Source organism: Montipora foliosa, chromosome 14 (assembly GCF_036669935.1).
Source record: "Montipora foliosa isolate CH-2021 chromosome 14, ASM3666993v2, whole genome shotgun sequence".
Classification (NCBI taxonomy): domain Eukaryota; kingdom Metazoa; phylum Cnidaria; class Anthozoa; order Scleractinia; family Acroporidae; genus Montipora; species Montipora foliosa.
Window position 1 is genome coordinate 18,039,560 of NC_090882.1, and position 12,500 is coordinate 18,052,059.

The 12,500-nt window shown below is 38.4% G+C and overlaps 1 protein-coding gene across 1 annotated transcript in view; it reads right to left on the reverse strand.

Moving 5' to 3' along the window:
* LOC137984788 (CLK4-associating serine/arginine rich protein-like) overlaps positions 1 to 8,805 on the reverse strand; it is a 27,418-nt gene extending 18,613 nt beyond the window's left edge. The window contains exons 1-11 of the mRNA XM_068832071.1: positions 8,545 to 8,805; positions 7,514 to 7,611; positions 7,346 to 7,384; positions 6,111 to 6,170; positions 4,997 to 5,079; positions 4,269 to 4,353; positions 3,631 to 3,743; positions 3,288 to 3,325; positions 1,703 to 1,761; positions 834 to 912; positions 139 to 221 (exon numbers count right to left, since the gene is read on the reverse strand). Of these exons, the coding sequence (XP_068688172.1) occupies positions 139 to 221; positions 834 to 912; positions 1,703 to 1,761; positions 3,288 to 3,325; positions 3,631 to 3,743; positions 4,269 to 4,353; positions 4,997 to 5,079; positions 6,111 to 6,170; positions 7,346 to 7,384; positions 7,514 to 7,611; positions 8,545 to 8,643 (836 nt within the window). The 5' untranslated portion in view covers positions 8,644 to 8,805. The remainder of the gene's footprint in view (positions 1 to 138; positions 222 to 833; positions 913 to 1,702; positions 1,762 to 3,287; positions 3,326 to 3,630; positions 3,744 to 4,268; positions 4,354 to 4,996; positions 5,080 to 6,110; positions 6,171 to 7,345; positions 7,385 to 7,513; positions 7,612 to 8,544) is intronic.
* Between the last annotated feature and the right edge of the window lie 3,695 nt (positions 8,806 to 12,500).

Sequence of the window (12,500 nt, forward strand, 5' to 3'; positions counted from 1 at the left end):
TATATAAACAGGGAAGACTTCACGTGGTAAAAGACAAAAACTAAATGAAGGAAAAAAGAATTTTTTTTGTACCCTCATACTCCCATAATGACACTAAGTTACCAAGGGAGCATACTGACTCGCTCATAATCATGGTACCTTGGAGGTGACTGTTCTGAATCATGTGCTCTCCTCCTCTGCTTTTCACGCAGGGAGCGTCTTTCTCGTTTTGCACGACGACCCTAACAAAAACAAAAACAAAAACGACCGAATCTCATTAAGTCCAGTGGTGATTGGTATCAGCAATCACAATGCCCCTTAAATGCAACATGTATTTTCCAGGGAAAAACTGATTAGAGTGCAATGTGTAGTGCTAGTTTTCTACCCCATATGAACCATGTGAGCGTTAGCCCTACTAATGGAAATGAGCCCACATAAGGACAGAGAAGAAATATGACCAGGGTGGTTCATTTCCCACGTTTTCTGTGTTTCCATAGCCTCATCTAAACACAAGGGGGAGTTGGGAGAATTCTCTCAATTCCCCCAAAAAACGGAAAAAAGTCCTCTGTTGCTTTTATAAAATATTCCTCAAAGATAATTCGACAAATGAAGGAAAATGCTGGTTTTTTTACTTCTTGATTGAAACAGATTTTCTTGATGCACGCTCATATTTCCTACCAGCCAATCAAAACGTGCATGTGACTACATAACCAATCAAAATTCGTGTGATGTCACAGCCGCATTTCTATACTCTCATCTAAACACAGCTATTGACCAATGAGAGTGCGCGCACTATCCTAATTCTCTTATAAAGGCTTTTGGCTATTAGCTGCGGCTGTGCACGTTGAACTTACTGTAACAAGAGATCTCTCCTCCTCTTCTTGCCTAAGTCTTCTATGTTCTTCAAGTTCTTCCTTATCTTCTTTTAGCTTTCTGTATGTCAAGGAAAAGACCAATCTTATTATCAACTAACTTGACATACCAGTACCTGTAACCAGGTAAAGTCTGCTATGAGCCTAGAAGGACCATCAGGCCGGCACTTATCTCCGGTTTCTGTAGCATCAGAAGCGACAAGGAGTATTTCTACCCCCACCCCCCTCCCCGGATGGGATGCCAAACCATCGCAGGGTTACCCCCAGCATTAGATTTGCTGGTACCCATTTATACACCTGGGTGGAGAGAGGCACCATGAGAGTAAAGTGTCTTGCCCAATAACACAACACAATGTCCCTGGCCAGGACCCAAACCCGGACCACTTGATCCAGAGTCGAGCGCACTAACCATGAGGCCACTGCGCTTCCCCAGGTAATTAAGTTCAATTCTCTACTTGCACGAATCCCATAACACACCTCATTTACCCCCCAAAATTTTGCATAGGTATTGTATTGTCATCCCACGAGAAATTGCAAACAATGATTATGTTAAATTTTGGGGCGTAAAAGAGGTGTATTGTGGAATTTGTGCAAGTAGAGAATGTTACAAAACAAGATGCCCTGAGACCTACATGTATTTCTAGAAAGATTTCAAACATCTCTCACCAAAAAGCTATTTATTTTGCAAAACTGATCCACTCATTCCTGAAAGCTCATAGTTAACATGTTTGCAAAAGGCTTTTTTTTTCCAGAAAAGAACTCCTTCTGAGAACACAAATGCTTTTCAGGGAAAAAAGGTAATGCCCCCTAAGCTTTAAGTACTGCATATGTACTGGTAATTTTCAACAAACCTGCAAAACTGAGCTGACGCCATTCCATAATGCAGCCCTCGAGTATCTAAAGTCTCCCGCTGTTAAAGGATTAAATGTTGCAAAGATCACAATATCAAAATAAATTATTACTGTGCTACCTTTTTCATACATGTAATACAGATCAGAAACTGCAGTTCTTTAGAGAATTTGTGATTGACTTGATGACAAACAACACCAAACAACCAACAATACAGGTATGGACCCTAATAATTAAAACCTATAGATACACACCAATCACTGTTTAAAGTCTTCACAGCTAATGACATCTTGGCTGAACTGACAGTCAACCAATAACATCACAACTTCATTAAAGTGCACCTGAACTCAAATATTTTTCTTTCCCAACATAAATCTCCCCAACCAAAGCAAACATGTGCCAACATCGGAATTTCACTTTTTCTGTGCCATGCAAGCCACGCAAACTTAGCAGAACTAGCAGTTATTTGGACACACGAACGTGATGTGAGAGGCAATTGGATCAATTCTCGATTTTACGTCACAAACTCCTTTGCATTTCCGTTTTCAAATAAATTTGGCATTGCAAAGCAGTTTGTGACGTAAAATCCAGAATAGACCCATGCCTCTCACAGCTTGGCCGTGGGTTCAAATTACTGCTGGTTTTCATAACTATGCACGTCTTTCCCGGCAGAGAAAAACACATTTTTGAGGTAAGAATGGTAAAACATGTTTGCTTTTGGCAGGAGATTAAGATTGTGGACAAAAAATATTTCAGTTCAGATGCTCTTTAACTACATTGTATCCTGCGAGCAGAGTCTCCTTTGATCTTCTTAGATAAGTCAGAAAGAGGAAAGAAGACTCTGCCAGCTGCCTTGACATTTCGTATTGAGCATGCGTTAAAAATTCAAACGTATTCGGGAGTTAGTCATGCGTGACTAGTATAACCGCAAAACCACAAAACCCAAACAAACAGTGGGATCATATTTTCAAACTACTCTGGCAACTGTCACACCACAACTAAGGAATCACTTCCTTGGAAACTCAAGATAGTTCAAGTTTTTAAATTGCCATTTCAATTTTTACTGAAAAAATTAATAGGTTTCTCAATTCTGGCAAACTAGATTCTGTAACCGACATATATACGGAGGAAATACTCATTGGAATTTTGACAGTTAAAAATAGTTACGCTGTTGTAAATTTTTAAAAAAATTGATGATGCATGGTGATTGATCATGCGCACAAATTAAAATAACAGGTTTGACAAGTCGAAACAGGACTGACTCATCATCCATTTCTTTGGATGAGTGGCGAATCAGAGAAAATCAAGGTGGCTGACAGAGTCTTCTTTCCTCTTCTCGACTTATCTAGAAAGATCGAAAGAGACTCTACTCACAGGGTACTCTTTAACCAAGCACATCAACGACCATTGTGTTTATTCCACTCAGATTGCCGGAATGTCAGTCCATGGCATCCGCATGATCATAATTATGTCACTTAATTAATCATGAAAATCATTAAGTAAACACAAGTAGGCCAACCATTACAGGTGTAACTAATTAAATAAATTCAGAGTTCTAAGCAATAAGAAAAGGGAAAAGGTTTTAACCTGATTTGCATCAATTTCATCAACATCCACTGTAACATCTGTAAGTGGAAAATGCAAGAATGTACAGTAACAGCGAGAGCCATCATGAACTCACAAGGTGAAACATGAAGAAAATTCTATGGCAAGCCATGCTCAACTGTTAGGTAGAGACTGTGCCATCAGTCTATAACTTCAGATTTCAGTATCAAAGATTACTACTGTATGTTACTGATGACATTTACAAGTCAAGAACATGATGTAATACTGTAACTGCATGAAAATACAAACACCAAATTGAATGCAATGACTAAAGACCTACTAACGTAATTCATAACAAGAATAACATTTCATTTTTTGTTCTTACCAATGTCACTTAGAACACTGTCACTGTCACTGTCACTGTCTTCGTCATCTTTGTCTGAATTACCAGTGCTTGCATTTTCATAAGTAAACCCTATTGTTGCTTTTGCTTGACTTCTGAAATGGAATTGACAATAATATTCTTTAGTATAAATACACAGGTGATTATACAAAATCGCACGCTCTCATTGGCTCGCTATCTCGGATTATCAGCCGATAATCACCTCGACGGAGCAACCCCTTGACGGACAAAATGGCTGCCAGTCGTCATTTTGCCACAGTAAGTGAAGATGATTTTGCGTTAAAATGTTTTTTTTTCTCTTTTTTGAAATAATCACCTGTGTATTTATACTAAAACAATTATTTGCCTCAGGCTCAGTGATTGTCAGTGAATATTCACCTCGACTTCGTCTCGGTGAATATTCACCGATAATCACTTCGCCTTCAGCGAATAATTGTTAATTGTTCAGGACTTCAGAAGTAATAATTATCGAGTTACCCGTATATCATGTAAGAAGTGAATTTTAGAATAATTATAGTTCTCACCACAGTTTAATATAATAATCTTGACTAGCTCAGGATTCAAGCATTGTGGGGTAAAATAAAAAAAATTGTACATGTACTGTACATTCAGTTGCTTACTTTTCTTTTTCTTTCTTGTCGTCATCTTTTTTCACTCCATACATTTCTTCTATTTCTAGTTGACGAATGTAAGATTCCTCCGTGGCTAAAGGGAAAAAGGCTCAATTTTATCTCAGAGACTGAACTACATCCTTTACTATTTAAATATTACTTCAGACAAAACCACCTTTAAGGTTTCCTCCACAGAAAGATCCCAGGTTTAGGCATTAATTTAAGGACGGTGCCTACTAATTCAAAGGTATTTTTGCCCGGTTTTATGAATATGCAGGAAAAGCAGATCTTAACAAGTGTTACTGAAATCCAAAACAAAAATTGGGGCTAACAACGCATTTTTCAAAAATAATTAACCAATGTTATTTGTAATAAGCTTTAAAATAAAAAGCAATGAATAGCATTCCCATCCAAATTGAAGCTTAATTACCTCTGAAAAATGCATGGTAACCCCCAATTTTCTTTTTGGATACGAAGAGCACTTGCTAAGTTCTGCTTTCTCCGCATAGTTTTAAACTGCACAAAAATATCTCTACATAATTGTAAGCACTACAGATAGGAAATCCGAGTACATTGTATCTGGAGATGCGCAAAACGTATGCGCAATATTTAACAATAGTAGGCACCATCCTTAAGTGTAGGTTTCAAGTAATAAGTAATCTCCAAAACTGACCTCAGGGGATTAACAGCTTACATATCTCCTGAGCTCAAGGAAAATAAATAAATAATTAACTGACCTCCACTATAGTCTATCATTACCAGTGTCCTGTATCTCTCATAATTAAATCTATGTTCGTCAGGATCAGTTTCCATCAATGGGCTGCCCAAAAAAATCATCAGAAGACTTGATTACATTTTTATATAATTTGTAAGGAGAGAAAAAAGTACATTATTTTAGAATAGGTAATCACATAATTTCAAGTGCAATAGACCACTTTTGATATATTAAAATTCAGCTTGGCAGTGAGGCCAAGAGGACACAAACAAAGGAAACTGAATGAAAATGTTTATTCATTTCTTTTGTTTGTGTCCTCTAAGCCATCACTATCAAGCTGAATTTTAATATATTGAAAGTGGTCTATTTGGAATAGATAAGTGAAAGTAATTTTCTTTAAAGACAAACAAAATTGTACTAGCCCATAGGGCAAGTGCAATTTGTAGAATTTGAAAAATTTTACGAATGCTTATTTGGGGTATTCCGTATTTCACAAGAAAAATCATGTGATTACATACACTTATTAGATGTTTTGGTGTGCAGTGTTGCTGAGTATTGTTACGAGTTGTGCTGTATTTTGACGAGCCTGCTAGGGTGAGTCAAAATACAAATAACGAGTACAAATATTCAGCAATACTATTCACCAAAACATCTCATAAGCTATTCCTTCTCCAACCTTATTATAAACACTAAAATAAAAATAATAATTGCATAATCCAAGCTTGAGAAATGGCAAGGTTGCCACAAAGCCAAGAGCACTTCGCTTCCTCTAATGTTTCCTACGTTTGATTCTCACACTTAGCAAAGCATGTGGGTCTATTTGATCTGATCTGCCCAGACTGCTCTACATCTTTACTTCATTAAACTGGTTATCTTTCCAATCAGTAGACCACTAGTGGTTGGCTATATAATGTATATAAGCTTAAAACTTTATTCATTTATTTATTTATTTATTTCCTTATTTATTTATTATTACAATGGATACTTTACAACTAAAACCAGAACTTACAATACATGTACTTATACATACAATACACAACTTACAGTGCTACAAGAATGCAAAAATCAATTGAGTAAATTATTATTAATTATAACACCTGATGTACAAGTACCGGTACATATAAAGTGTTGCTCACCCTATAGAGCTTGATGATGGTTGCTGTGGAATTATATCCAAATGAGCCCTAACATCGAACCTAAGATGTAAACAACAAACAAACAAACAACAACACTTCCAAATCCTGAATATGACAATGGGGTTGACCATGATGGTGACCATGATTCCTTTCCAGCATCAAATTTAAACTCAATGGACCCATTCAGCATAAGAGTATCAAAAGTTTTGTCCCTTCCTCATCTAGAGCTGTTTTCAAATCTTGTGGTCCATGTATGCATAACTCAAAATTTAATGGGTTTAAAAAGTCAACTTCTGTACAGTGTATTCATACAGTATTGTTATGTTTGCATACGGCTGCCATTCCTTGTAAAACCCTGCTGAAGAAAGGCAGTGCCTTTCGAGATATTGGTTTTATTATAGATTCCTTCACTGTTCAATCAGCAGTGCACTCTTGTTTTATTGAAAAAGTACAACGTAAATGTAAGTCAAAGTAAGAAGACATAAAAAAAACTTTGCTCCTCAATGTCTCTCTTATCCCAGCTGTATAAATGGGTACCTGTGACGCAATGCTAGAGGAAACTCAGCCTGGATGGACTAGGATTCCATTGTCAATCATGAAGAAACTTTCAGTTGCTTCATACTCCAGAAATTAGAATAACCTCCAACCATGCCTAGCCCTCACAGGCTTGTGCATTACTTCGCTATTTAAAAGCAATCTTGCTCTTGCAATTTAGTTGATTTAAAAGAATTTTATGTCGAGCATCCCCACACATGTTGGGTGATGATGATGATGAAGACGATAATTGACATTGACAAAGGAGATAATGTTGAAAAGGAGTCAACAAGGACAATAATGATGATAGTTATCAAAATGACAACAGCGATACGAGAATGGGTAACACAATCATGACTTTGGGCGCGATGCCCAACGAGTTTGCCAAGCAGAAAGGTCTCTGATGAGTCCCTTGGTCAGGATGAAACAAGCTTCATAAGACTAACCACGAGCAGTGTATTTTCACAAGTAACTGTCAACTTTATTAACAATAATAATAAATATTATAATTATGATGATGACGACAAGGAAGATAGCAAAAGTAATGAAGATGACGACAGTAATTATTATATAATTGCTTTCAGGCTACAAAACTTACATGTTGCAAATGATCTCCCTTAGAATGGGTATTGTCTGATAAACAAATAAATAATTGTACAACCTCAAGGAAAACCTTAAACATGAAGCTTGTATTTACCAACCTGTCAATCATATTATTCGAATCCCCTTGCCATGGCATCCTACAAAATTATTAAAACGTCTGTAATCAAAACTAACGAAATTGATAAATAAAATTTAATATTTCAGATTATTTGCCAGTCTACACTGTTATACAGCTGGACAAAGTACAACACAAACTTGCTACTCACATCACAGATTTGCCATCCCCGGCAGCTGCTAATTGTGGGTCAATGTGGATTTTGCATTTCTGTCCATAAACTCTGAGAAATTGAGTTGGGTCTTGTCTCTGAAAAAAAAAAGACTTAAAAATGAAGGAGAGACAGAGTCTATATGCTGAAAAAGAAGGAAAGCTTCAAAGTTGCAATTTGCAATTTGTAGTTTTAAGAGTGCGGCCACCTACATTTGTATGAATGGAATTCTTTACCAAGAAACATTTGCGATACCCCTAACATAAGGAATTTTAAGTCAAAATTATTCAATTATTTTCGAAATCTTTATGTAAATTTGTATGTCTGTGGTGTCCGTCAGTCTTAATACCTCATTTCATGATGTGATCCTGTATATATTTTGTACATATCTTAACCCATTGACACCTGGCGGGTTCCCCATTGACGACTAAAATCATCTGGCATTAGACAGAGTAAAATACTAAGACTGGCCGGTTTTAGCCGGTTCAGGCATCAAAGGGATTATTAATGGAGAAACTTTCAGTGAGTGATTAATATCTAACTACTATTTTTACTGATCACCAGTTTATAACAGCAAGTCTTTTGATTTTTCTGATTGGTCTTTTCAGTCTAAATAAAGATATTATTATTATCATCATCGTCATCGTCATCGCCATCGTCATCGTCATCATTATTATTATTAATTTAACGGTTTCCCATTCAACAGCTACATGGAAGGTAGCAAGTACATTGTACCAGCTGTTTTATGCGAAATGCAGTTTTAAAACAACACGTATAACTCCAGACAGAAAGTTACATCCAGCTAATAAGATTGATTACTTTCAGGTAATTACGGTGATTGAAGTAATTTAAGTTATAATTATTATGCATGCATGCAAATGTACAGCTGTACATGCAGGCAAACTAAGTTCAAAGCTCTGGGCCGGACAAGGATTTTACGAGTATAAGCTACTCAAACCACCTTGTTAACGTTCTTGTCTCATACTGTTATAAATAAACAACACTAAACACAATCAAAAAGCATATCAAACCATTCTTTCGTAGAATGCCCTTCTTCTTTCTGCCCTCTTTCGATAATCCACCATCATTCCACGGAGTTTCTTCTCCTGTCTTCGCGCCTCTTGCCACATTATTGCTTATCTTTGCTGTCCCTCAAATTTTCAAAACAGGAAATAAAGTCTATGAAGGATTAATGAGCCTATTGTTCCTCTTCAGATGTCTCATTTTACAGAGTGAAATAAAAGTTTTGTTTTGCGCTGTTTTGTCCTGTCTTACGGCAAGTGAAGTTGTGAGTCCACGTTCTTGTTGTGGCCAGAGTCACAGATTTCTCCTAATAGCGGTAGGTACTTGATGTATAGGGGCATATATTGTACCGTGTACATTGAACCTTCAGTAACACGTTACTTTACAACATATGATAATGACACGGTTGAGTAGAAAGGGAACCACAGGAAAAATTTTTACCAATACAGAAAGTATCCCAAACATTCATAAAAACTAACCTTATGCCTAATTCGGCGTAAACAAAAGTTTTCAGGCCTAAGTTTAGATTTTATGAATGCTTGGGATACTATCTGTATTGGTAAAAGAATGACCAATGACCTGTGACTGGTGACCTGTGTTTTGTACCTGCCCCCCCCCCCCCCCTTTATACCTCCTTGACCCTAATCTACACCCTGATTAACCATTATACTGTTTCTTTGACAAGAAAATTGCTACGAGGACAACAGCAAAAAAAAGCACTACTTTGTGACGAAATTGCTATGATATAAACTTGTTCAGAAATCAAAAATCCTACGTCAACAGCACATAGGACCAGCTTAACTCCTCAGTATCTGGCTAGAGATCTTCTTCTCACTACTTTTTCTTCCGGCCGAGCTTTAGCCATTTGATGAGAGCCAGTCTCGTGCTTCTCAAGTTGTCTCGTTCAAGCTCGAAAAGAATTCTGGGGAATTCTGCCATTCAATGACAAGGGAAGCCTCCCACTCTCATTTCATTGGTTTTTTATAAGTGTCGGGTCACCCAGTCCTAACAGCAAAATACAGCATCGAATGAAATTTTTAGCTTTCAAAACTTGCCCGAATTGTATCGGTAAGTCCTGGAATTCGTCCGCAGAAAGGCCAGAGAGACACTGACTTCACCCGCGAACCGCCATGTTTACAACACAGCACTTTAGGCGTCCCAGTCTGCATGAAACCATCTTTCATATTTGTCTCGAGACGACCAGGCACTCACGGCTCTTACATTACGTTTATGCCTGTATAATCAACTGAAATCTCAATTCCTTGTAAAAAGTTAACCAGCATCTTAATTTTTTTGGTAGGCTAGGTATCGGAGAGCCTCAACATTTACACATGCGCTGACGGAATGCTTCAACAGGAGACAAAATAGCAGTACCTCCAGACGTGGCGCTGGAGCGTCGTACCAAACGAGTCATCCCGGGATTTCGGCCCGTGCGATCGCTTTTGGACGCAGTTGGCCCTTCGCTGCTTTCTGCTACCGACCTTGCCTCCCGGTACGGCATTGAGGGAGGGATATGTCGGCCCCTAAACCATATGAGACAAATCCCACGCCTACTCACAGCTTCTCAGACCGCCCTTGTCATTACAATTTATCGTAACATTTCGATGGCTTAAATATTTAAGAGAAAAGTCATTTTGTCTCTCATATGGTAAGCACTGGTACCGCAGATTACAAAATGCACGCACGCGCCCTGCGGAAGGTAACATACATACATGCATAAATTTTATTTCATCGCGAATTTCAGAATAACTACAAGAGCCAGTGTCTTCAGGACATTAGATTTACAACTAAAATACATAGAATTTACAGATACATTAACTAAATACATAATATTTAAAGATACAATAATTAAAACGAAAAGCCGCTGTATAAAATACGGTCATGGATTCTCCAGTGTAAAACCAGTAAACTTAGTGGTATGGAGAAAATCAGGTAGCGCTTTCCGCAACTTAGCTGATACGTAACAAAAAGAACTAAGACCATAACTGCTTGTTATAGGTTTATTGAGGGACAGAATTTAATTTCCGCGAACATAACGCATAAGAACATTTTGAATGCGCTTATTGTTTAGAGATGTCAGTGTAAAGTTTGACTTAAGTGGTAAGAGAACAGGTAATTTGCAAATAGAAATCTCAATATTCTCTTATTTACATTACACCGTTTCTTTGACAAGAAAATTGCTACGAGGATAACAGCGAAAAGAAGCACTACTTTGTGGCGAAATTTCTATGATAATTTTGCCATTCAATGACAAGGGAAGCCTCTGATCCTCATTTCATTGGTTTTTTATAAGTGTCGGCAAGAGAAAATGAGGGGACAGAGACGGAGTCTCAGGGCGTTGGTCGGGATATGTCATGTCCACGAAAGTTATTTTTAGACGAGCGAAAGCCTTTGTTCTAGCGGAAGTCTGTCTTCCGAGACGTCCGCATACAGTCTTGTCTCGCTCTCAGGTTCTTAGTGAAGAGAGAAAATGGCGGCGCACGTGGAAGGCTAATGAATATTTATTTTCTTTCAAACATCAGACCGAGGTTGGCCTGCATGCGGACGTCTCGGAATACAGACTTCCGCTAAAACAAAGACTTCCGCTCGTCTAAAAATAACTTTCGTAGACATGACATATCCCAAGGGCTGGACCGGGAGCCTCCTTCTCTGTCCCCTCATTTTCTCTTGGTGTCGGGTCACCCAGTCCTAACAGCAAAATACAGCGTCGATCGAATGAAAGTTTTAGCTTTCAAAACTTGCCCGAATTCTATCGGTAAGTCCTGGAATTCGTCCGCAGAAAGGCCAGAGAGACAACTTCACTCGTGAACCGCCATGTTTACAACACAGCACTTTAGGGGTCGTAATTTCATGATACGCTATCACGAATATATGCAAATGAGTTAAAGGAAAGTGTCAGCTACTCCTCATGTACACTAAACTGAACTGTCTACATAGAAAAAGCTATCTACACTGTCTACAGTAGGAACAGCTATCTACACTGTCTACAATGGGAACAGCTATCTACACTGTCTACGGTAGGAACAGTTATCTACACTGTCTACAGTAGGAACAGCTATCTACACTGTCTACAATGGGAACAGCTATCTACACTGTCTACAGTAGGAACAGTTATCTACACTATCTACAATGGGAACAGCTATCTACACTGTCTACAGTAGGAACCGTTATCTACACTGTCTACAGTAGGAACAGTTATCTACACTGTCTACAATGGGAACAGCTATCTACACTGTCTACAGTAGGAACAACTATCTAAACTGTCTACAGTAGGAAAAGCTATCTACGCTGTGTACAATGGGAACAGCTATCTACACTGTCTACAGTAGGAACAGTTATCTCCACTGTCTACAATTGGAACAGCTATCTACAGTGTCTACAGTAGGAACAGCTATATACAGTGTCTACAGTAGGAACAGCTATCTACAGTGACTACAGTAGGAACAGCTATCTACACTGTCTACAATGGGAACAGCTATCTACACCGTCCCAGTCTGCATGAAACCATCTCTCACCTCTGTCTCGAGACGACCAGACACGCACGGTTCTTACATTACGTTTATGCCTGTAGAATCAACTGCAATCTCAATTCCTTGTAAAAAGTTAACCATAACAAACATCTTAATTTTTTTGGTAGGCTAGGTATCGGAGAGCCTCAACATTTACACGTGCGCTGACGGAATGTTTGAACACGAGAGAAAATTGCAGTACCTCCAGACGTGGCGCTGGAGCGTCGTACCAAACGAGTCATTCTGGGATTTCGGCCCGTGCGATCGCTTTTGGACGCAGTTGACCCTTCGCTGCTTTCTGCTACCGACCTTGCCTCCCGGTACGGCCTTCGGGGAGGGATATGTCGGCCCCTAAACCATATGAGACAAATCCCTGTCCTACTCACAGCTCCAGACCGCTCTTGTCCTTACAATTTAACGTAAGATCTTGATCGCTTAAATATTGAAGGGAAAAA